We start from the raw sequence: 26,959 nt of genomic DNA, 5'->3' as shown, positions 1-26,959 counted from the left end.
TTGTGTTTGGCACAGTACACTTCAGGAAGAAGAAATTACCCCATGACAGGGAAAAGAAAAACGTAAACCACAAGTCAAACCAAAAAAAGAATATTGTGTGTCAAATGCTCACAGAGTTTTCTCAGGGACTGTTTTGAATCCTGCCTGCTCCTGTCTTTCACGTCTAAATATTTAATAAATAGATGATTTCTGTGGAATATTTGAGAATCCTTTAACCTTAAGAAAAATAAGCAAAGAGGAGCGTTCTTTGGAATCAACTTACAGTAATGTGAATGGGCACACTAAAGGAGATACAGAATAAGAGTCAGACTTTTCAAGGGAGTTTGAGGAGCTGAGTTATCCCTTCCTCACAGAAATTCCACCCCAGGAGGCCCAGAGCCACCCAAAACTGTCCACGTGCTGAAGTAGATTTCACCTAAGAAAGAATTTCTGAGTGGACACCGGTAACTTGTATAATTCAAAGAGTTTAAGAGAATAGGAACTTTCCTCTGCCTCTGGCTTCTCTACTTTTGCTTTTGTTTAATATTCTGTTTCTGTCTTTCCCAGTAGCTCCACAGCACAATTTTAATCCTAGGATAGCTATTGCCAGGTTATTTATTATTTATGCATGTATTCATTAAGAGCTTGGTTTAGTTCTCCTGGGAATTTCTTTCCTTTGTGTTTGTGCCCTTGCTTCCAGCCAAGCTTTCCAGGACAAAAACATCACACAGTGAGATCACATTTCTAGAAGCACTTCACAATGACAATGCAGAAAATAGTTCACACGTCCTGATGCAAGGATATACGGTGCCTCACTTACCAGCTGGGTTTCTGTGGTTACAACCTAATTGCTATATTTTCAAGAAGCTGGTTGACTGTGAAGTTGCAACTTACTTTCAAGCCTCTTTTTACTTCCATGAATAAAAATGCAAACTACGTGGAAACACAGTTTGCTGTCTAACAGTTCAGAAAGGCTTTTGGATCATGCATCACCTGGGCTTGTACCCCTCACAGAGATAAGCAAGGTGGCATTGGCAGAGTGCCTGGCAGTCAGAAGTAGGTATTTTCCACATTGTGCCCTTCTGGACAGTTATGTTACTCTCGTGCCTAAAAGAATTTTATTTCTGTGTAATTCTAAAACCTCTTAAAGAGCTCTCTGACAGTGCATGAGTCTAGCTTTATGAGATCAGTGTTAAGCAATTCCAAAGTCATCTTATTTCCAAGCAAAATGCATATTCTATTTCCATCAGTAATCATAATTTAATGCATAGGATGAAAATAAATTTCTATCACGTTGTATATAGTAAAAAGGAAATGAGTTTTAAGAAGATTTTTAATTGACTCTAAAATAAGCAGAGTGGAGGAAAATACAATTAACCCTAGGAAGCTGTTAAATAGATTTTTTTTTCCTAATTCTAAAACCAACTTTTAAATTTTATCAATTTCTGTTTGACAGTAGAAAAGAACTCTGAGAGGTTAACTTGGAAAGTGTAAATTTCCCTGAATTCAAAGCAGCGTTGAAGCTTATCACATTTCCCAGTTTTTGCTCTTTGCTTTCTCACATTTCCACTTTACATTCCTTAATCTTTTTTTTTTTTTCAGAAAATAAATGCAGAAACACCACCATCAATAATATTTTGTGAAAGAAAAAAAATTTGGGGGGTAGCCTTTGGCAGGCATGTAAACCCATGTTTACATGTATGTTCTACGGTAACGGTCTCATCACATCACTGTTAGGATACAAGATATTGCAGAATCTCCTACAGAAAACAAGTGGAAATTTTCAAATATCAATGAAAAGAATTCCTAAAGTCAGAAACAAGCAATTTGGGTGCTTAGTGATTTAATTTCAGAAATAGTATTTTCAGTTATTTGTGGGAAGAGGATATGGAGAAATATAGATGCTTTTATGCAAGTGTACTTTCACACATTGGTAACAGGCACTAAAACCTTAATAGAAACATGTGCCATGATCATCTGGGGAACGGGATCAGCCCTGCTTATACATCCTCAGCTGAAAAATCTCTGGCTGCTGCCCTACAAGCAAATACTGGTTTTGATGCTACTGAAATCCTTGCAATGACAGTTTCCAACCCCTAACATTCTGTGATTCTGTTATTCTTTAGCTCTAGGAGTGTGGCAGGAGCTCAAATCTTGGAGGAAGTTCACATGGAATGCTAATAATAGTCACAAACATTAAGTAGTCCTCAAAATCCTACCATGCAGGGGGTAAATATCAATGCCCTCATTACGCATTCAGACAGACGGAGACAGGCAGGTTAAATGCCTTGCCCAAGGCCATGCAGCAAGTCAGTAGCAGAGTGGGGATGGGAACTAAGGGGTTTCATAATGGAACGCATCCTGCTCTCGTAACTGATGACTAGGTACTTGATCATGGTTTGTTGTTGCTTTAAGGTCAAAGGCACAAAACAGCTTCATTTTTAAGAAAACACTTTAAAAAAAAAAAAAAAAGGTTGCACATGCTAGTTCCTAGAAGGAGCAGCAATTATGTGGTGGTGGTTCTAATTGCTGGTTTTTAATAGACATGAGTAAAATGCTCTTCAGTTTGTTACTAAAGGTTAAGCCTTTGCTTTGGTCTGTCTCATGCTAGGGGCAACGATATGCCACACAGTGAAGCCAGCTGACAAAATTCCAAAGGCTAGATTTCTAGATGTGCAAAAAGGAAATTGTTGACTACCATAGGGTTGCTACTCAGCTAACTTCAAGGGTCAGTAAAACTTTCAGATATAAAAGTTATATTAGAAGGATGTTGTCAACTTAACTGCAGCCCAAATATAACAGCGTAAGAAACAAGCTTTCACAAAACCTAAGCGCATATTAAAATTTTCTAAAGAAATCAAATTGTTTTTAAAAAATATTTTCTCCTGCAGATTCTGAAACACAAATGCTGCAGTACCATAAACCTGATCTGACTGATCTCAAATACCCATTCAGGACAAAATTAATATACTGAATGCACAGTAAATTATGGAAAGTTTTTTCCCCTCTTTCAATAACTGAAATTGTCTTAGGAAAACAGATAAATACATTTGCCTATGAACTGATAGTATTTTCTTAAAGAACCATGATGATACATCCTTCTATTTTTGCACATTACCTTTCCAAATATACTCAGTCTCTTAGGATCAATGAAGGGCTCTTTCAATAGTGATCTGAAAGAAAAAAAAAGGGTTTTTTACTTTGGTAAAGTAAAATGGGGAATTGTACTTGTTGAAAGAAAATTATTTGTACAGTAAGGAACTGGCATACATGCAGACCAGGCAGAAGAACAAACACCAATAAAAGTACTATTGCACTAGGAAACGTGATCAGCTTTCCAATTCCTTCTCTATATGGCAAACAGTTGGTGTTGGGCTCATCTCACCTAACTTTAGATATCTGTATTTGAGCATCTTGTCTAAATTGCCCATATACATCTGCTCTTCCGTGAAAGGAGAGGAGAGAGACACCCTCAAATGGCCGTTCTTTCCCACCCATGCTGGAAACCTGTCAGTCTGGGGAAAATCACCCTCCAGAAATGCCAGGATTTTCCACCAACTAGAGCTTAGATGACTGGCTTTGACCAGGTGCCTAATTTTCTGACAGCTAAAGGAAGGTAAAATGAATGCAACTTCTTGAATCTAGATAATTACCCAAACAATTAATTCTCTTATCAAGGCCATTAATCAGCAATGGTGAATTTTACACAGAAAAGACAGAATAATCTAAGGGCAAAAACCAACTGCTTTTGAGACAAAATCAGCCACAGTACCTCCTCTCAGCCAAGGGCACCCTCCCTTTTTCCCACATAGTATATCCACAAAGAGATCAGATGTAATTTAGCCTACAAGTTCTTAGTATTTGAGCAGAGCGCTCAGTTCTGAGAGCACAGCATATGGCCTGCTTCTGATGGCCTTTTCACAAGGGTCACCTTGAATTGCTCTGCTCAACACAGCCCATTCCTGACCAACATTGGCCCTATTGCCCAATTACTTCGTGTCAGAGACAGTCGCCTGCTCATGCAATGCTTGAAGCATCAACCACTTTCAAAAGAAGAAAAAAAAAATCTGGCTTAAAATCTGTCTTTCCTTGAAAATACCTAGAAAAAGTCCATCCTGACTTTGATATTAGCCATTTTGACATGTGCACCCTGAGTAAAGAGTGTTGTCAAAGCCCTGTGTGATTATTCCACAGATGAAAATAACTCTTTTCTGCAGCTGGTGGATTTCTATCAGTCTAAGAATGATAACACAAACGAGAACTAAGGGGCATTTGCCCAAATTTTGCTCTCATTTACACTGTTATAACTCCATTTGCTTTGTATGATTACTCCAGAATTCCATGGTGGAAATGAGAGCAGTATCCTATCGTATAGGCCTAAAATACTGTAACACAAATGCAGTTAAACACTAACATGTGCACGGCAAGAAATTTTCCTAAGGAACCTAGACAAATACTTGTCAGCTCAGATGGCATATTTAGATTGCACACGGAAGGACAGCTTTATCAAAGAGAAACACCAACACAAAAAGCAAACACCTCTGTTCTTTATTTGCTGTTTGTAATGAAAACATTACTGTTTCACAATCTGCAACCGCATTAAAAATAAACATTAATGGTATTCAGTATGCAAAGAAAACATTCTGGGTATTTGCAGTTAAAAACGCTCATTCATCAAGGTGGAAGCAGGGTAAAAGAGAAGAAAAGTTTGCACATACGTACTCTACGGCTGCTATTTGGTCCTTCACTTCCACAGATCCTAAGCATCGGTGGACCTCCTGTAGAATCTTAAGGCCTTGAAATCCACTCCCTCTGCCATCAAATCGAGCTACGATGACATTATCAGAGTTGACAAGCACTGAGTCCCAGTCAATGTGAAACTTATCTGTAACCAACTGGCTGCCTGGAGCTTCATCACTGCAAATACCAACACACCAGACACAAACGAAGACTATTGACAATGTGATGCACTTTGCCGTTCTCCGATATTTTATTTAACCTAGTTGGCAGAGTTCAGTCGGTTATGCAACCCTGTTGAATTACTGTCACTTCCATCAATACCATCACATTAGCTAGTGCTGGTATCCCTGCAGTAGTAGCAAGCAAAACAATTTCTTTAACTTTATAACCACTACATTGCAGTGTTGCCAATACCTGAATATACTTTACAGAAAGAAAGCTAAAGCACGTAGTGCTACTTGTGCGTTAATATGGTGGAAAAAAAAAATAACATAATCACTAATGGCTACCTCAGTTCTGAGAAGGCTCATGTGGAATTTGTTAAGTCACACTAAACAGATAAAAAGGAAAATTCATTTGGTACCCTGATTATGATTTTGTAGGATATATAATACTATTAAGAAGGTTGTCATCTTAGAAAACAGAAGTAATTGCATTATTGTATCCTTGAATGGATTTTTTGAAATAGGGTACAACGAAGACTAAAGTACACACTGGAGAAAATTATATTTTCTCCATCGAAATTCATAGCATGAAACGGATGTAGGAAGGAGTGATAAGTTTATTTTATGACTAAAAAAGAAAGGTGGTTTACAGCAGAAAAGGTGGAATAGAATGGAAGAATGCAGTTTCTAGATGAACCATAAGCATTTTCCTTTGAAGCCAAATATACTATTTTCCTTCCAAAGAAAACAAAACGTCAGTTTTAAAAGGGTAGCTTGTCATTATTTTTCCCCCAAGATGAACACAAAATAAGAGAGCAGACTACCATGAATTTGTACAAAATGCAAAATGCCTCTATGCAGGCTGAATCTGCCAGTTGAATGCAAATTAAAATGTAAAAGTGTCTGTGCTGGCTGTATGGAAATTAGATTGGACAGTGTCTGTGGGAATATCCTGTCTAAGGTGAAAGAAAGATGAAGACAGAAATTATTATTTTGCCAAAGAGACTTATATAAACCCAGGAGGAGGAAAGAAAGATAAAATCTCCTACAATAATTACTGTCTTATATGTACAAGAAACGTGCAGATTCAGCATCTGCTTTTGGCTGTGGATAAAAAAGCATCTTCAAGGAGATCACTCTATTAATTAGCAAGCATATGATGAATACATATGTTCTCAAATTCAGTCAAACCTACCTACCTAGTTGCTAGATCACGCATGGAAATCAGGATTACATGGTTACAGACTCCGTCACAACACGTTATGCTTGATTCACCATTACCTTGTGCATCGTTTATACTTGGCTTTATAAAAAGAAAGGAAGGGCTGTTTTTTGTTTGCTTAACCAATTCAGTTGTGATTACGCTAACTCCTAACAAGGCGGAGCAATGAATTTGGAAATATCGATTGTCAGGTGAGCTCTGCAGAAAACACACGATTCAGAAGTATATTATTATTATTATTATTACTCACAATAACAGCAGGAGCAGAACAATTCTTTCAATTTCTGCTTATTGTACAAAGCAAGGTTTTCAGAAGCACTCCACACTGACATAGATATTTTCACAGAGCTTTCCAATAGTAGCAGCCTCAGACCAGTTATAATTTTTTTTTTAAGTTCTTCCAAGTATCCACAACAAGATCGTACGTCAGAAATATCCTTGTTTGGCTAGGTATCTTTCCAACAGCTTAACGCATCCCACACAAGCTAAAATACCATGAGTCAGCCTGCTTCCCTCTCACCTAAAGAACAAAACAAACACAATATTCACATTTGTTTTATACATGTTATTTATCTAGGTTATATATATATGCGTGTGTGTGTGTGTATATCTGTACGTTATATCCCCAGACACTTGGGAATAGGGGAAGAACCGTCATGTTTTGTAAGCCTTTCTCTATACCAGGAAGTGCTTAAAACCAAAAAGTGTTTTAAATGAAGGATGATACCCTCAGATAACTTCTTCTATTAAGAAAGGAACAACAGACAGAAACTGAGCAAGATTCTCAGTCGGCAAGAACTGACAGTAACATTTTCCCAAGCTCCTTCTCTGGAGGGCATAGGTGGGCTACTTTTAGGCTCAGACTTTATACACTATACATCTTCCACTCCTGTATGATGGGTTGGTTGACGTACTGCTTTTGGAAGCAATTTTCCAGTGGCTAATTTATTTCAAGAATGTCCATACAAGTAGTCTGCGACAGGCATTTAAAGCCATTTCCATTGAGGTACATGTCAAAATTCCCATTAGCATCAAAAGGTCTCTCTACTCTTCAGCTCCTACTATAAAACGGTACTGAGTATCTGAGGGGTGCTTCTGTCCTCCACAGAGAGACAGTATATATTCTATGCACCATTTAGGCCTTGCTTTTAACCTTTTAAATGGGGCTTCTGCAAGGTATTAATCTTTTATGTAAGTTTGAACACCACCCTGAGGGCTCTGTAACAAAGCAAGTTTGTTACTACAGTACAGTAATAGATGCGCAGCCTGATTTGTGAAGTTAGCCCTGGGATTACAGCTATTTCAAAGGTCAGTTTTTGTTTTATGCTCATCACTACTTACAGCCTAATTATAATTAACTACTGTTCAGTGGCACCCTCTACACAGAATTATTTCTTGACCCCAGTAGTAAGCCTGGAAGAAAGTCTGTGCTATTTCTGCTTGGGTGTGACACAAATGCAGAAGGCTTCTTCCCACCTGACTACAGATGGCCATAAGGGAACCATGGACTAGCCAAAGCACTGCAGCAAAATCAAAGCCAGCACCGAAAGGGCTATGCGAAGCTACAGGCTCTTCAGCATTCTTCAAGGGTTCCTTAAGGAGCATCATCTCCAGAGTCAAACAACACGAGCAGAACAATTCAAATGAAGACTGTGCCTAGGTCTTCCCGAATCATTTTTTTTCCCCTGTAAGTGACAGCACTTGCACTTTCTCTTCTTCAGTTTTGCTCCTGACTTTCAAGGTTCAGAGCTGTCTAGAGTGTGTCTTTGACAGCGACTACGCTCAGATTATGAGTCCACTGTGGCAGCGCAACTGCTGATGGCTCAGGCATACTGCTGAGGTTCACCATTTAAACAGACAGAAGCCATCAATAATATACCAATATCATTGACCTTAGTGGGTAATTTGTATGCTTCTTGCAAGACAGTCACATACATCTCAGACTGTCTGGAAAAAGGGGCAACTCATCGTAAGTTCATATATCGCTGAAAAGAGAAGAATCTGTTCTTTCAGATTCTATACCCAAAAACTTAAACTAAATTCTCTCTTCATGCCTTGAGTTAACAGCCTACAGGGAATAATATAGCGTTACCAGAGAGGCTGTTGCTGCTGTACTCGGAGCAATATTCCTCTGCCACTCTGCCATCACGACTGCAGCAAAATTTGTTCCAGGTTTTGCACATTTAAAAATGAAGTGGTAAGTTTTTAAATAGGAATTTTAGAAGTTAGAGGTCTGACCAAGCCAGGGTGGGACAAAAACAGGATGACAATTTTAAAAGATAGGTGGTAATAACTGCTATCATCACTGCTTCATTTCCAGTACATCTTTTTCTATTTCTGCAAAACAGTGGATTTGATGCAGTATATGGAAAAGGAAACTTGTTAGCAGATACGTGAGAAAGACTACAACTTGGAGGATAAAATTCTATGCAAAAAAAAATCACTAATAAAAGGCATCTTTTGCTTGTGGTGAAACTGAGTGGGAAAAGAATATCACTGTGCAAAACTGATGAACTACAAAAATACACTTCATTTTCAGATTTCATGAGCACCTCTTTCACAAGCATCAGCTTTCAAGCACAGCCATCACTACTGTCCAAAATTCAGGGAATCTGAATAGTCTCAAACATCAAGGACAAAAAATCCCCAATGTTTTCTCTGTGTTCATACACCCTGTTTAGACATAGCAGACTGCAACTAAAAACAGGCAGTGGGTTTACAACTCCTTCCTGCAGATATGGCCAAACAAATCACAACACATTACCAGAAGCAATTCCATTACTAGGGTAGAATCACGTGACAGACAGGACTGAAGTAGACAGTATAGTACAAAAAATAAAATCGTTATTCTTAAAATATCTTTCTGAAACCCTTGAGGCTGAAGGCATTAAAAATGCAATTTTGAGAACAAGAGATGTAACACTGTCCTGCGTCATGTGAAAAGGAGATGAAGTTTGGAATCTCTTGTCTTTTTCTAAGGAAGATTAAACGAGCATTTTAATCACACAGTAAGATATGTACTGCTGTGGGGGAAGTGGGAGTAGGGGAAGCTGAAAGAGGATGGATTGTAGTTCAATGAATCCCCAAGCCTTTTGTGGGGATAAGGCCGAAGAGAAAGGGAGCAGATCCATCACTGCCCATGGCACTGGGACCGGTTGGAGAGAGGCTCCAGTCTATCCCTCTTTTAGCCTAAGCTAAATGAATTCTCCCTCTAGGCCTTGAGAAATATTACGAAGTTCAAAGAATGGGGAAGAAAATCTAAAAGAGTAAAAAAAAAAAAGACTCTCCGTCAAATACTTTGAGGTAACAGAAAGATCACAGAGCAGTGAAATGCTGCCACACTCGGCAGAGGCAGGATGAATACAGGCATGAAATGGGTGGCTTGCAAAGCAATTAGTGAACCATTCACATGACTTAAGGATCCCCAAAAAAGTAACTTTGCAGCTGTTTTACAGAGGAAGAACTGGCCAAACAAAAAGGCCTTCACGGATGTTCCCCCTGAAAGAATATTGCAATCAAAGTAGTGGAATCCACCACATATTTCTATACTTCACCATGTAGCCGAGCATTGTTCCTTCACTTGCAACAGCTGCCAGTTAAAACGAGTAATATCCTTTACAACAAATGAAAGGTACACAAGACAGCTATTAATAGGCAAAGTGTTACCGTACCTCAGATCTTGAATATTTCCCAATACTTGCATTATGCCTCTCTACATTTCTTCTAGTCTTTTAATGAGTTATTCCTGAAGCTGTAAAAAAATCTTCTCTTCCAACCCTACTGTCTTATCTTGCTACCAGTCCCAAGAGTGTATTAAGTGGAGGCATAAACAAGTTTGATTGCCTGTGCAAGGGCTAAAACTTTCATCATTTCAGTTGAAGTGATTCCTGTTTATTACCAAAATATAAGAAAACAAGTAAACAAGCAAGCAAACAGAAACCTCTTGGACACAATTCACTGTTACTTTGGAGAATACCCATTGTTTTTTTTCCCCTCAAAGACCAGAACAATCTCTTCACTGATTCAGTTTTACAATATCCACTTACATACTGGACAATTTTAAATGGCGTTAAATAATAAATGCTGACATTTAAGATACATTACCTACAGATTTTGAAGGAATGAGGTTAATTATGTTCAAGAAAAAATAAAGAATGATTATCACCTCTCATTTTATTACCCAGATTAAATGCCAGAGTCTTTACTTAATCATTTCCTGTGTGTTACTAAGGAGTGTATCTTCCAACTTTTTTAATGAGTAAGGTGAACCATTATGCGAAAATCAAGGATCTGAAATTTAAACTTTGATCTTAATTACATAGAAAAGAGATGATAATCACTCTTTCAGGCAATTACTGTACACCTCTAATCTATAGCTACACTGTATGTATTCTATCAGAAGGAAACGAAGAGTGAAATGTATTAGTGGTTGAGGAGAACAAACAGAAGAAATGGGAGTGTAATAATCTGTTTAGCATTTTATGGCCTATGCATCACAATTCTGGAAAGAAAAATAGTGCTAGCAAACATAACTGATTTCTACATGAGACCTATCTGTTAGATAGGCCAGCCATACAGATGGACATAAATTTTAACACAGCAATACAATGATCTTCTCTTTGAGCACTGCAGCATCGCTAATAGATGAATCTTCACAAAATCCTTATGATGAAGGTTACAGGATATTCAGGACCTGGTCCTTAAGATGAGCTTGTGTCTACACGGAGCTGTACTGAGTTCACACCCAGGATTCACACCAGGACCAGAATCTACTGGTACAGGCTCCCTTCCAGACTCAGCCCTACCACTCAGACTTAACACTTGTGTGCCACGTGCTGGAAGCTGAAATTTATCTGTAGACATCCTTACATGAATAAAGGAGCCTCATTATAATCATGCAACTTTGAAATGGCTACTAGCTTTCAGTGATTTTTTTTAAAAATACCAAATAATACCAAACTTTCTTCCCTTTATCTATTGACAAATTCTGTTATCGTAATTGTAACGCTGTTCATCCAGGGAGCGCATTAACACCACACAGAAGGAGTTACTGCTGACAAAAATTTACAGTAAAATCATGAACCTCAGCCATCAAAACACCACTTTATTCTGAGCCAGTAAAACCAGCCACCAGCACAAGAATTCTGCAGACAGAGATGAGACCACACAGACAAACCAGATGCTGGTAAAACATAAGACACAGGGAAGATGAATCTTCACGAGAGGCTTGGAGTGACTCCGAAGCAATGACTGCAGCCATACAGCCAGTCAGAACCTGTTAGATCTTATATGCCATATTTACCTTCCAACCTAGGGGATAAAGCCTATATGCACTTAGAAGCTTATACGCACTGAACTGGGCATTTAATTTGCACTGCAGAGACATATTAGGTGAATTTCAGCTTTAAACTCACTTTCTCTTTTCCTGTCCTTCCTTCCCTCTCTCTCTTTTTCTTAAGTCTTTGTCAAATTGCAGTGCTACTGAGATAGAAAGCAAAAACCACTTCGTATCCGCTAATACTCCACTTTTCCAGATATGTATCTTCTCTCTGTATACATCTAAGTGCATGTGGCCTGGATCAAGATGTTATATAGAATCTTCTTTCCAAAAAAAATGCATATACAATTAAACAAACATTCTTACCAAGGACCATGGTAAGCATTCTTTTTCAAACTTTCAATAGCTGGAATATAAAGATAATTGTATCGTGGCTGAGAATGGAAGCAAGAAAGTAGGTGCAGCTGAACAATATGAAAGGCAGCACTTGTTATCAGCCACTAATACAATTCTTGTCTAACACTTCTGGCAGGAGGAACAGGATGTTTCTCAATCAGACCAAACAGTACCACTCTGGGACTGAGGAAAGTCAAATGTCAAACATCTGTGACACGACACCGTATATACAACTAATCAGTGTTTCCTGTAAAAGCTACATGTTCTTCTTGGACCTGATTTTTTTTTTTTTTGAAAGTAGTACTTCTTATAATGAAATAAACGTTATGATATCAATTTGAAGTTGTGTGGGTTAAGAAATTACCCTCTGTACGCACACAGATTTCCAATCACTCTTTCTCAAGAGCTGGGCAGAATCTATTAGGCTCAAATAATCATCTCACAAGGTTTCTCCTGTAACTTCAGTGACAGTTTTCAGTTTTATATCTCATTTGGGGACATCTTTAACTCAAAAAAGGATTGCTGTCAACTGTAGTTTAAAGTCTGTAAAAAGCTGCTGAAGAAATATAACTTCTTTCTCTTTTAGGGAAGAGGGGGACACAAAACATGCAACATTACATGAGCCAGGACAGATTTCAAATTTTCAGTTTTGTATTTTCATTAGTAGATAGGGGTTTTTTAAAATAACTCCTGTTAAAGCTAGCATTGAGAATTCAGTATTGCAAAGTCTCCATACTATACATGTAGACCTCACAATCTGTATTCATAAGTGGATGAACTTCCTTTTTATCACACACACGCATTGTTAAAAAAAAAAATTATAAAACATATCCGTATGTAATAACTTGTTCACATTATTTGTTCACTGGGTACTGACAACTTTGGTAAGTTTAAATTCAGACCTTGCCTCAATACTGCTTTCAGTTCTTTCAACTCTTCATATCTAAAACCATTTCATAATAGTATTTCCTTAGCTTTTTTCTCTGTTCTTGCCATATTTGGCCTTGGCCACCTTCAGGTTTCTGATCCTTCCCTCCTGTCCTCTCTAGGTTGCACACGAGTATATAACCTCATATTCTACCATAACTCTATGTGGCAGACAATGCATTTACTAGGATATTTAAAAAGGAAAGTGTTCCATTACTAACACCTTAGTGTTTCCTTACTCTCAGGAAAAAGAACGAGTGCAAGCATTCGCAACTCCCTGTGATGCTGATGGTGTCAATTCACAGAGTCAGTTTGCCTTTGTCACACTTAAAAGAGCTGCTTAAAACATAATCATGCTTCGAGATCATGCTAGCAAATACTGCAAAGATAAAATAATCCATGTGTCCTGTTTCTCCACAACAAATGAAAAATGTGTTCATGTGCCACTTAAAGCAGAGAGCCTCCACAACTGCAGATAAACACAAGTGAAAAACCTGAGTTTTAAACACAAACCTGACCTAGAAATAAGCAGTTTTATGCCCCTCTGTCCTATTACCGAAGATTGGATTTGACAAGAGGAATTTGGAATCATCACCTCCAGCTTGTAAATTTGACCTCACATACAACAATGAGGATGTCTGCTGTCACTAAGGGGAGGTCTACTCCTGGTGATACAGCTCAGCTAAGGTGGTATTTTCATGAATTTAGCAGTGCACTCCTCCACCTGCGCTAGTGAAATTCACATCAATTCCTTCCGAAAGGGACTGGAAGAAGATCTATAGGTACAGGAAAGCCCTCTACACTCATGGCAGAGCCATGCTGAGCTCAGGGCGAGAGCAACTAATGATGCCCTTGAGCTGGCCATCACCAGTTTTCCCATGTAGGCTGCAGGTAAGCTCATGACTCTGCTCTCTTCCTCTGTTATATACTCTGTAGACAGGCAACATAAAGGCTGACTGTTTCTGAAAGAAATACACACACTCTTTCTTTTCAAAAGAACAGTGCAGGTTGCCAGGGAGTACCTCCTTCCTCCCATAGAGGTTTTCTACAAACATCAACAGACTTTGGATCATGCCTATAATGCCTTCAGCCATTGATGCTCAAAAATAATTTTTTCTTCTTTCCAGTGTTCCTAAAAGCAGTTTTGCTTCATGCATCTTAACTGAGCCCCTCTTAGAAGCTCTACCCATTTCTACCAGGGATAAAAAGGAGTATATGCTCTGAATGGGATCCTCTGTGGGCAGGGATCAGTATGGGTCCAGGAAAGACTGCAGAAGTACTCACAGCTATACCATCAGAAGGGCCAGTGCCTCACGTACATAAAAGCACAACGAAGCAGAGCTGGGTTTGACAAGCCCAAAAAACCCCAGGCATCTCTACCAGACAGCACCTATAACAAAATCTTCCCAGGAACAAGCCTTTTGATTTATCAACTCAAATCCATGAGGTAATTTTTTCTACACAAATTATAAAAGCATTTTCTAATTACAGAGTTAAATGTTTTCTGTGAAGTACGTTTTTATTACTTTGAGTGATTCTACACAGATACTTACATTATTAACAGAAGGGCATACTGGTTTCGATCCGTGAAATCTTTTGGCAGTGACAACTCTAATGGGAGTTCTTTCAAGAAAAGAGCAAAACATTAAAGGCTGGTAGTTACACAGATGAAAAACAGTAACATTGTAAGAAAGCTTTTGGTTTGGTGAAATAATATTTTGCCAAATTTACCGTAATCCTCAATGTGAAGAATTTTAATTTCAGTCCTGGAATTCTTTTTCTTAAAAACAGCTTCTTTCAACACAGCATTATTTTCCAAAATATAAAACTCTGTAGAAAACAGGAAAAAAAGCAAGTTGAAAGGAACAGAGAACTATCACATAGAAAAAAATCAAGACTTAAAAAAAAAAAAAAAAAAAAAAAGAGAAATGTGGAATGATAAACCTTGTAAATGAATTCCTTCTGTAAATACTTTTTTATAATGCAACTGCCTTGCAATTCAGTAACGGAGCAATCAGCTTAATTCAAAATATATACATCTATTCCATTTTCTGGCTTCAGCAGGTTTTGTTTTCATTAAGCACTAACAAAGAAATCGCTGATGGACAACATGAATACTCGTACCCCGACAAATACTAACAGCAGCTGTTACAGGGAAAGGCTGGTCTGCTGGGCAATATCCTAAGGCTCAAGCAGGTATCCTTTTCAAGCTACATATTCCAAGTCAATATTAAGCCAGCACAGCTCTACTTGATCTCTGCATGTCCTTCTCTGCCTTCTACACTTCAACCGAGAGCACGACTTCAGTTTGGTTTAAAGCTGCAGACAGATCCTTTTAAGCATGAAAGAATGATTAATTAATTCCTTTTTTTTTTTTTTTTCTTTTCTTTTTTACTCAAATTACCCATCTTGCTTCCAAGTGCAGATTTTTTTTTTATTACACAATAAACCCCCCCACTTAGGGCCAAAACGGATAATCTAAGGAGAATGTTTGTTCTGGGCAGTCAACCAGAATACTATAATTATAGTCTGAGGATGGAATAATTGAAGTAATCCTTAATCATTTTTTTATGAATTGAAGAGGATAATCTAATCTTGCACCGAAACATTAATGGTAAATTATCTCTCTTATTATTTGGTTTCTTGTTGTTACAACAAAGGATGTCCCTCTATCCTGACTTGCTTTGTTCTCCTCTAAGACGCTGTATGCAAATCTCTTTCACAATAACTCACTATCACAGTATTTTAGATCCCAGTAATGAAGAGCAAAAGTCTACCTTCAGAGAATTAGAATAGCTCTACAGAAGCCAGTGAATTTACTTGGAGCAGGAGCTACCCCTTATTGAGTTGGATAGAGCTCCCTCCCTTTGGTGTGCTATGGCACTGAGCTTTGCAATTGCTAACGGTGACATTAAAAGGAAAAAAAAAAAAAAAAGGAAACAGAAGTGCAGACATTAATTAACACTTCATAGCATGATACTATTGATCAGCATTCTACTTCAACATGTACGATTAGGTCAAACGTTATGGCTGAGTAATGGCTGGCCCATGACAAAGGGGATGCAGACAAGTACAGCTCACGACTTCTGGATTCTGGGAAAAATTCCAGAGATAATCTAATGAATGAAATGAGGAAAAGTAAGGATTGGTTTAGTGGTTTTGAATGGAAAGATGTCCCCTTTACTCTAATCCACACCTTCATGTTTTGTGGAGCCACAGTGGAATTTGAGGTAGCAAAGTTATTACCTCTATTGCACCAAAGAAATACCTAAGTAAGGAAAATTCTGCTGCTGAAGGACACTCTTTCATTACAAAGCACCTCAAGCAACTGGGAAACAGATTTGGTGTCAATATACAGAAAACAATGAGTAAAACTTGAAAATTAGAGGCTCCTAAAAAGCCTTTATTCTTGGATGTGCCATCATTGGAAATGTCAGTGGAGTTGTTCTGATTTGGGAAATATAAAAGAAGGAATAAGTTCATTGTATACGGGTCAAATTTCATGATCAACTGTCCAAGGACTGTACCTTATTTCAAGATAATTGGATTATAACTTCAAAAACATCTCTAAAAGTACAGGAGGTGTATTATAATGGCAGCATAATTTACATAGAAAGTGAAATGGATGAGGATCAACCTGCCATCTAATTAATTCAAGTGTAAATAGAAGATGAATGACATGCACTTAGCATAAAACTTCTGAAAAGCCTGGGAAAGTTTTAGTCATTTGATTAACTTATTTCCTTATCATTTGCAGATGTGGATGTTGCTAAATGGTAATTAATAGAACTTTATATGAATGAGACATCTATCAGTTTCCATTCACTTGTAACTGCCTTTCCCCTTCCCTAAACTCCCCAAAACAACCAAGGACGGTAACAAAATATACCTATTCCATAAGGAATACTCACTTGCAGGATTACTTGTACTGTGCACGCTAACAACCGGAACGCCTGGCCCTGTTTTGAAGAGAGAAGAAAAACAGAGGAAGTGTAGGGTAGTTAGTGCTCAGTATTTCGGTAACAAAGAATGAGAGCACCAGTTACCGTGTAACACCGGATCCTGGAAGCCCTGTACACACGCTTCCCTTCAAACACATCAATAACTCCACTGGCGTCTCTTATGAGGTTAGACTACGGTACCAACAAAGTGTGAGATGGAGACTGCCTTCTGCCTGCTCAGCAAGCAGTCTACATCCCTGCACCCAGAAGGAGCACTTTTTTTTTTTTTTTTTTTTAAAAAATCTCCATGTTTTAGCTACAAGTGAAGAATAAAAAAATTACAGAGGCACTTAATGGCACTGTTTAAAGTACAGCAATTCGACATTCAGAAACAATAACTTTAGGTTAACCGGGAAGTGAATTAATGATAATGATTATATTTTCTATGGAAAAGTTACAGAGTTGTTGAAAAATTATCACATATTTCACTTAATTATCTGTTTAAGAAGCACCCTTGGTATGCCAGCTCTGCAAGACCAACAGCATCACGGTTAAATCTAAGTGTAACATAATCTAATCTTATTTCAATGTAATGTCATATACTATATTCTTACTGTACCACTAAGAAACTAAAAGCACCAGGAACAATTCTCCATGTAAGTAGGTACCGAGCAAATGCACAAGATGGCACATGAAACTGGGGTCACCCAACGTTCAGCATACTCAGGAGTACCGCTGAGTTTGCTGTCCCTGCTCTGAGGACCTCCGCTAGTGTATAAAAGCAAATGTTGTGTCCCCGGCCCCAATATGGAATTTGTGTACAGGAAACAGTTTTATTTTTGTGAGACAAGAGTTTAAATTACATGCAGGCAGTCACTATTGGGCTAGGAAGAATGATACAGAAAAGCTGAAGTCCCTGAGGGCCCCATGGCAGATGAAGGCACGGACCCTCTGAAAGGAGGAGTTAAGACTCCTCTTTTCTGGAGAAAAAAAAAAGATTCCCTTTGAGAGCAGTTCAGAGACAGAGCCTAATTTATGTGTTTTGAGTCATTCTCAGAGGTTGTCTCTCTCAATTAATTATGGCATGAGCCTAGGGAAACTTAAATACCTGAAATAAATAGCATGATGCCATTCCCAGCCTCTGACAGCCTCCACTGAAGATTTTTATCAATTTCATTCTCTGTCCCAAGGGAGACAACTGACGAAAATCTTACAGGTAGATTGCTGACAAATCAAAGCTTTCTCCCTTAGCTCTTCAAGAAGATAATTTCTTCAGCTGTCTCTTTTTGTTTTGGATTGTTGGGGTTTTTTTCCAGCTGTTTTTACTTCTTCTGAATTTGTCATTTTGCTTTGAATTCTTATTTAAGAAAGACCATTTTTGGAGGGGAAAGCATTGGAATTTTCCATGCCAGCTCTATTTGTCATACTAAAAGACGGAAGGACGATGACAGATTTTGAAAAAGGGAGATTACAGTAGATTAAAAAGCCAATCAGAAATGAGAAAGGCAGATCTGTGTAACAGGCATTCTGTTACAGCTCATCAGAACCAAGCACAGCACTTGGATTTCCCATTGACCTCCTAAAACTGACACTAAACCCACAACTTACATCCTGCTGTATAAAATGGGAAAAACAATTACTCCCTTTGTAAAGCATCTTATTTGAGTGGAGAGATAAACATCTGTTAGTGTTTATGAAGTGCTAAAGGAAAAATCCACAAGCAGTGTGGAAAATAAGTGCAAAGGACGTGCTTGCTGAAACTGAGAGGCTGTAAAGCTGGTCCTCCAACTACCAGGCTAGAAATAACTCCTCACTCAGGAGTCTCTGGAGATTGATACAGCTGGTATACCGAGACAGATCTCCTGGCTGTGGGTAACTAAGAAGGAAAAACTATCCTAATAAATGTGCTCATGGGTAAATAGGAGGTGGAAGAATTGAAACTTGTATAGATCAAACCAGTCCAGAGTCCCCCAAGGATTCTTCTGGGTAAGCTGCTTTTGTAACAATTTAGTCAGGCTTTTTGTTGTGGGAAAAACGAGCGTGTATGCACGCAGACATGGTGTCGTCTCTCTCCTCAAAGCAGTTCACCTCGTACTCTTACAAGCAGCTCCCTGCAGAAGAGTTTTACTACCTGCTCTATGGTGATGTTACCATCAGCTTTCATACTGTCAAATATCCAACCCGCCACAGGCATTTTGCAGAGCTGTGGCAGTACACTGTAATTGTCAAGCTCTGATGAAACACAAGAGAAGACCTTTGAATAACCCCAAGTTGACAACTAGACATTAATGTTAGAGGCAGGAAAATCTTAATGACAGTGCTTTATCATCCCTGCTCAACACCTGCAGCTTAGGGCAGTCTTCTGGTTGTAACTCAGTGGAGTTCAATCCTGGGAGGATGATCTACAGTCTTACCAGCTCAAACCGAGAACTGTCATCTCCAAAGTCACTGAAAGTCATGAGCTTGTGAGCAATTTCATGTGCAACCTTGTACTGACATCCATGTTTTATATCAAAGGAACATACGAGAAATTACAGGCTGAATATACTTTGCTAAGATAGTAACAAGAAGCTACGTTTTTGGGCCCTAGCACATTACTGATTCAGGGCAAAAAAACCTCTTCCCAATTCACCAACCCTCCCTCTTGTAGGAATCTGAGACTTTTGCCATAGGGCCTATGTGAAGCACAAGGGAAAAACACTGCTTAAACCACAAGGAGCTCATTACTAGTGCAGTCTTTACTCAAATAAGGGCCTCAGGATTAGCTCAATAACTTCTGCTGCAGCTTTAACCATGTATAAACCATACAGTTGGGGGTGTTTTTTTCTAATCAGCTACGTGTTATAGGTGCACTTCCACAAATGAAAAAAACCCAACCTATTGGCAATATGTATTAGCCAATATATATTCATAGTTTGTTTGAATAGATTGAATTCTCAAGCCGGCAGATATTTTATTTTTGTGCACAAAAAATGTACGGTTGCAAAAGAAACAGAAGAAATGCATGCAAATAGAATGGGCTATTCACATGTATTTCTGATGAATTGTGTTCTACTCTTTTTCAATCTGATGCTAGTTGAGCAAAAATACTGGGAGAACGTTGTCTGTACAATACTGCAAGTTTCAAGGTCAACAGGTCCAGCTATACACTTTATTATTGATTGCCTCACCTTTCCTGAACCTGTTTTTATAATCTCACTTATTTAGCAGTGTTTATTTACTGGGTGCAGGTTATAAATTTCTCAGTGTGGGATGGTTCTAATTTTCTGTTTATACAGAAACTCTGAACCCAGTTGGTGCCATTTAGTGCTACTGGAATGCAGCTAACAATACAAAGCTGCAAGTTAGTTATTGCAATTCTATTGATAAAGAGGATCTATCTATGTGGATTAAACCATACCTGGTTTTGGCTAGATACACACATACACATACATCTGTGGGCAAGCTGTGTATAGACACACAGTTGCGTACATGTATACACACATAGGGACATGGTTACAGAAAGCAGGCCCTCATTCTTTAAGTAGGTGTAGTTGCCCTAGTTCAATCCCAATACATAATAAAATGAAGCTGTAACAAACCACAGTACCGTCACTACAAATTCCTCATTTTTTTTGGTGAACAATTTTATTTAGGGTAAATTTAAAAGTCAATGTCCTTTACTAAGACTGAAGGGTTAGGATTGGACCAGCTTTCTGGTATCACTTGTTATTTAGCTTTTACACAGAACATCTTTACTTCCAGTCTTGCAATAAGCTCTGTACAGAACTTTGAGTAATCCACTACTGAGCTAAATGTTAGACTCCAGCTTAATGCACTACTCAAGGGAATACATTAATTCCAAAGCAAACACAATACTATTACACGCTGTGCATTTGACTTACCTTTACAGTGCAGTAAAAAATGCCTGTTCATGGGGCTAAACTTTGCGCTGAAGTATGTGCACTGGTCTTTCAAGAAGTTACATGAGAGACACTGACGATTCAATGATCCCACTGTTGATACACTGGGGAAAAAAATTATTAGAAACATTTTGCATTGGGACAAAATACAATAAGCCAAGAGTTAGCTCAACAGAGCGATAAAATTGTTTCAGTCCCTAAAGCTGCCAAGTGTCACTGTCTTATTTTGTGCCTGATGCGAACCATTTTCAGGTGACTCAGTGGACTACTGTTCGGTAAACTGGGCTACGGGGAGAGGATCCAAAACCTGCCCAAAGCAGGACTGGGGTTCCAGTAACTAGCAGTGCTGTGGGGTAACAGTGTTAGTAGGACACCATGAAAAGCCTCATTAACTTTAGATTTAAGCCCTGAGGTTTGTGTAAGGTGCTTTGTCCAAACACTTTAAATTGCACGAGTAAACCCCATAAATATTATTTTTATTTAGAAGATTTTCACTACTTTTAAAAACATACTACATGCTTGCATTAATGTTTAGCTTTTTAGATGCCTATAAAGGACTAGTGAAGACATAAGCAGTAAAAGCATTTTGTGTCAAAATCTTTTCTGTTTTTTAAAAAATGTAAAGTATCATCAGCTTTTTTAATTTTGAAAAACTAAGATTCTTTCCTTGTTACAGCTCAAATGTAGTAATGTTTACACAATATAAATGACTACCCAAAGCAGCAATTAAGCTCAAAGAATGTCATCGTAGCACTTATGTCTTGGGATGAAGAAACTGTTAACACAGCCTCACGTACTTCTTACCTGTGTAGCTGTCTTCCTCTTGGGGATTCTTCAGTGCTTAAGAAATAACTGTGCTCAAAAGACAAACAAAGTTAAACTTGGTTTGTAAACTGTCTGATTTGGGCTGTGGTTAGAGAATTGAGAGAAATCATAAATAACATTTTTTAAAATTAAAAATTTCCAAATATACATGAATATCAATTACTTACATATAAACCTAAGCTCCAAGATTAAACTTAGACCCAGTATACATAGTAGTTATTTCAGATGCTATATGATTTAGTGTTAAAACACTGATGAACACAGTATTTCATGGTTTCTGTTCAATTCCTGTAATGCCCAAGATCCAGTAGCAACCAGGGCCCCTTTCTGCATACTACAAATACAGAAGAGAAAGTTCCTCCTTCACTCCAAGAGTTTCCGATATAAATCCAAGGAGCAGAAAAAGGTTACAATGAAATTATATCATAAAAATCAGTAGGCCTTATAATACCCAAAAGTCTTTCTGAGCTATAGAATGATTTTCCTTCTATCTAGAGACACAAGCTAGCACCCTAGGCAATGGTTTACAAAGTTGCGTGGGTGGAAAGAGGCTTAGTAGAGTATTGAGGCAAGTCTTTGGTGTGTCCTGGATGAGATCTCCACAAAGTTTCTTGCTGAGAGGTGGAAGGAGGGTAAGGAAGTCTTCTCAAGTGGCTGAGAAAACTCACATGCAGCCTGCCACCTCTGCAGGCTGAGTGCATCCATACCTGATTTTTTCATCTGAACCTTGAAGAAGTACCAAGAAATTCTCTACAGATACACTTTCAAAACCCATGGAAGGACTGGCCAGAAAGGGTGTTTCTCCAGTGACACTGGAGATGACAGCATTGCTGCAGCCTCAAAAAAGTCCTTGCTGCAATAACATTTCTTTTAAAGAACATCAGAATTAGGCACATCTATTTATTTTTTGCTGTGTGCAGATGAACATGAAGGCTAATCAAGACCCACTAAAGTCATCTGCAGCCTTCAGACGTTTTGTGTCTATTCTTTACTGCTCCCCAAAAATCATCAAACATGTGCTGCGTTTCCTTCCCTCTGTAGTGCTAAAATGGGCTTTGGAAAGATCTCTCTCTGAGCTGGGTGAAAATCAGGGGCTTGCATAATTGCTCTATATAATTTGAATTTATGAGGTTGAATCAGATCCCCAAACATAGTCCAGCGACCTCACGCAGTAAGCAAGCATGAAAACGGAAGCCTTTGGATATTACCAAGTATTAAAAATATACTATGACTTTTTATCTGGAATCTAGGAAAGAAGTCATGAAAATGTTATTACTGCTGCATTGTGTGTTGATTATTTTTATTAAAAAACCCCAAAACAGTGAGTCAATTGATGTCACGGTATGCTCCTTTTCTTTCTGCATTAAAAAAACCATGCAGTAATACACTGGCAGATAAATTGTCTTACAACTGCACTTTATGTACTCAGGAGTGTAAAATTTATGGTAATGCTCAAAAATGAAAGAAATATTGTGGCTTAATTTTAGATATGCTATTTCCAGTTAAACGCATTTCACTTTAATAACTCAGATATTGTCATAAACAGACAAAGAGAATAATGCTTACATCTTTTGAGTATTTTCATCATACGCCAGGATTTTGATAACTTCCCAGTTTCCCGATGTCAGGTGTCTCACACTGATTTGTTCACTTTTAGCCTGGAGAGAGATGGAAAACATTAACTTTCACCTCACTTGTTACATTTCTCTTTGCCTAGCAGGACTGTCTGCACACGTCATTACCGATTACAGCTTTTTAAACTTTAATACGCAACACAACATCTTTAAACCATAATCCTCACATTTTGACAGACCTGAACTTCAAGTATCCTTTCCCTCCCACATATAAACTTTTCAAAGTCACTAAAGTCATCTCAGTTTTAATCACAATTTTTCTTTCAGTTGCCCATATGCCAACAAACAATAGAAGTCCTATATTTCAACCTAAGGATCTTGTCATTACACATTTTTTGTTTCTCTTACTGTTTCTTTTCTCTTACAGTGGCTTAGCAGGGGAATCTGACTCAGACCCCTGTAACCAAAACTCAGCACCAGAGCGTGCTCACCAAGCTTTCAGGTTTATCACATGCTTGTACCGAGCCAAGACTACTACAAAGAAGCTGTGCCAAGACAGGTCACCAACACCACCCTCATCTGAGAAGGCCGGCAAACCTCTATGAGAAATGCACCGCGCAACCTTGGACACAGAAGTTCACAGGATCTAAACCTAGTTAAAGACCCTACTCCATCATGCGCTCTGGAGAAGCCCCTCTTTATGCAGGTTTAAGAGTCTAAGAGCAGCTCCAAATTTTGGCAACTGGATCAAATGCTTTCAAGTTGGGGAGCAGCCCTTGCTCCCTCTCATAAATTATTTCTATCCCAGTGCAAGCCTAGAAAAATAATTGCTACAAGGGGAAACTCCAAACCTCTCTCAAAGAAAGTAATGGCAGTTTTCTCAGCCAATGCACCAGGGACTGAACGAGGAAACATCAAGATGCAATGGTATCTACCTTGAGTTAAACCCAAACTCTTTGGCTGGAAGCTGCAGCAGACTCCTCATCAGACACAGGTTAAAAATAATGAAATCTGAAGAGTGAGAAGCTCATCTGAGATCGCTTCTTAGTGCAAAAGGCAAAATTTTTGCTTAGGCTTCTGAAGATTAAAACTTCAACCATAAAACATACCTAAAGAGTGTTTTTTCTGTACTTAGGCTATGATGCTTGGTCTGGATATAAAAATTCCTAGTTTTCAAATTCAAGACAAATGCTATAAGAAAAGCTTATATTTCAGCTTTAGTGGGTGAAACTGAACAGCTGGATTTACAAAGGAGGTCAGAGGGAGGATTTAATGGTGGTTTCTGGCCTTGTGCCCCGTGAATCTGAAACACCAGTCCATACCTAATCACAGTGGCCTCAGTGGCTATATGCCCTACAAAAAGTCATAAAGAAAAAGAGGTGTTTTTTAACCCTTGTATTTCTGAACTGTCCCTTGTAAACTCTGAACTCTACATCAAGAGCAGCAATAACTAGAAAGCAGAAAATGCCCTAGGACACCTATAAGACATGTCTGGAGATGGCAAGGCAGAAACAAGTCCCTTAGAACTGATCTATTTTCTAGCGGATCCACATGGGAAGAATGATGTAGTAACTCTATGACAAGTCTTGCAAGTAACTGAAATCAGGATGCTGTGCTAGGTGATGTACATATGTTTACAATGATGGTTCCCTTGTTCAGGAAGGTTTTCATATTCAGTGCTGTCTCCAGGAATGATTAAAATACAAATTAGTGATTTATTATAAGTGACTATTTCTTCTCTAGAGAGAGAGAAGTTGCAGCTATTGAAAGAGATATTTAAATATTGAGATCACAGAATCTAACAAGAAACAGCAATAAAAAGCTCAGCCAAGCGTTAATAAACATGGTTATTTTTCAAGGTTACAGCCATAATACATAATTTATGAAGCTTGCAGAAGTTCTTGCCTTGATCCATTAAAGTTACTTTATAATTCTTATTTTGTGGTTGGAAAAAAGAGACCTTTCTAGAGTTACAAAACCGTAAGTAAGAAATTTCTAGATACATAACATATGATTCAATCCCATTTTTAGATTAGTTTCCTTTAAATATTTCATAAGTTACTGAAAGCATTTGAAAATAAAACACAGATCTAGCCCTCTACATTCAAACAGTAAATAATATATGACAGACAGTAACCTTTTAAACAGTAACGTCCCCTTGCAAAAAGATTTAATTAGATGCTTCTGCTAACCTGCTTTGATTACATCATTGACACATGCACAAAGAAACACAGCCCAAGACAGATCATCATTTGTCAGTGCTTGTTGCAAGACTGACAAATAGACCTCAGTGATTAAATTAATCTAAAGCCAGCCATTAAAATTTACTTCTTTGTCACTGCACCTGGGTCGGGGCAATCCCAAGCACAGATACAGGCTGGGCCATGAGTGGATTGAGAGCAGCCCTGCAGAGAAGGACTCGGGGGTGTTGGCTGATAAGAAGGTCAACATGACACAGCAATGTGCATTTGCATCCCAGAAAGCCAACTGTATCTTGGGCTGCATCAAGAGAAGTGTGGTCAGCAGGTTGAGGGAGGTGATTCTGCCCCTCTACTCCACTCTCACGAGACCCCACCCTGGTGTATTGCATACAGCCCTGGGGCCCCCAACATAAGGAGGACATGGACCTGTTGGAGCGAGTTGAGAAGAGGGCCACAAAGACGATCACGGGGCTGGAGCACCTCCCCATGAGGACAGGCTGAGAGAGTTGGGGTTGTTCAGCCTGGAGAAGAGAAGGCTCCAGGGACACCTTATAGAGGTCCTCCAGTAACAGGACAAGGGGGAAATGGCTTTGAATCGAAAGAGCGTAGATTTACATCAGATACTAGGAAGAAATTCTTTATGGTGAGGGTGGTGAGGCACTGGCACAGGTTGCCCAGAGAAGCTGTGGCTGCCCCCTCCCTGGCAGTGCTCAAGGCCAGGCTGGATGGGGCTGGGAGCAACCTGGTCTGGTGGGAGGTGTCCCCGCCCATGGCAGGGGGGTTGGACTAGATGGTCTTCAAGGTTCCTTCCAACCCAAACCATTCTTTGGTTCTATGATTCTATGAACTTTACCTTTTAATTGGCTAGGGAAAAAAACCCTGACCCCCGGTATGTTAATGTTGGTTCTGTGTTTTAACTTTTCAGCACTTGGAGGCTGATTTCAGTTAACGAGCTGATATCCGAGTAGTACAGAGAAGTAATAAGAATCTGAATGCCAAATCCCAATGTTCACCGATCTCCGTCATGTAAAAAATGGGATCACCTGGGTACCGGAGACCTGCCAACTGCTTTAAATTCTGCAGGGCACCTGTTATGCCACTGTGGCTCTCACAATGTGTGACAAACACCCGATGTGACAAACGACTTTATGTGCAACGGTTAATATAATTCTTATGCCTCCATGTTTGCTTTAGAAACAATGGGCGATCAGATTAATGCAGTGTGTAAAACACATCATATAAACACATTTCCTGTCCTTTATTGCTCTGTATCAGCCCCATTACCATGCAGAATGTTGCTTATTGATGAATAATGGTTGATACATGGGGTGTCACATTGCCTCTTCTTCTCAGGAGCAGCTATATACTTAAAGCCAAATTTGTCATTGGTGATACCAATCAGACTTGTTTATTCATGGTGATGGTGCTCAAAATAGAAGTATTTTTATTTTTGGAGCTGTGCAGTACCCACAGCTTTAATTCTGCTTAAAAGGGGTAAAATAGTAAACATTTAATTATAACCTTGACTTTACACATTATTCTGGTAGGATTAAAACATGTATTTAAAAGTAGGTATATATTTAATTTTCTTATTGTATAGGAGTGGGCTTAATCTTTTGCTTAAATATTTTCCTGCATTAGGATCAAGTTTCCTGGGCTCTTTAGTAGCTAAAAATCTCAGAGTCTATAGGTTTAAGGCAAATTTGATTGTAACATCCTTGGGAATGTTGCAAGTTAATTTTCAGATCTATGTCATTAGTATTTAACGTATTTTAAAGACACTTACTCATATTGTGAAAGAAACCAAAAT

The 26,959-nt window shown here is 38.6% G+C and overlaps 1 protein-coding gene across 4 annotated transcripts in view; it reads right to left on the bottom strand.

The window, feature by feature from the left end:
• DPP10 (dipeptidyl peptidase like 10) overlaps positions 1 to 26,959 on the bottom strand; it is a 234,066-nt gene that overhangs the window by 5,623 nt on the left and 201,484 nt on the right. For all 4 annotated transcript variants that reach the window (XM_086466120.1, XM_086466121.1, XM_086466122.1 and 1 more), the window contains 8 exons: positions 22,941 to 23,032; positions 21,354 to 21,401; positions 20,532 to 20,653; positions 16,618 to 16,665; positions 14,438 to 14,536; positions 14,260 to 14,329; positions 4,702 to 4,896; positions 3,098 to 3,152 (listed from right to left, as the gene is read on the bottom strand). In XM_086466120.1, coding sequence (XP_086322246.1) covers positions 3,098 to 3,152; positions 4,702 to 4,896; positions 14,260 to 14,329; positions 14,438 to 14,536; positions 16,618 to 16,665; positions 20,532 to 20,653; positions 21,354 to 21,401; positions 22,941 to 23,032 — 729 coding nt within the window. The remainder of the gene's footprint in view (positions 1 to 3,097; positions 3,153 to 4,701; positions 4,897 to 14,259; positions 14,330 to 14,437; positions 14,537 to 16,617; positions 16,666 to 20,531; positions 20,654 to 21,353; positions 21,402 to 22,940; positions 23,033 to 26,959) is intronic.

This window comes from Leptosomus discolor, chromosome 5, assembly GCF_034619465.1.
Source record: "Leptosomus discolor isolate bLepDis1 chromosome 5, bLepDis1.hap2, whole genome shotgun sequence".
In the NCBI taxonomy this organism is placed as follows: Eukaryota; Metazoa; Chordata; class Aves; order Leptosomiformes; family Leptosomidae; genus Leptosomus; species Leptosomus discolor.
This window is presented reverse-complemented; position numbering and strand designations above follow the sequence as displayed.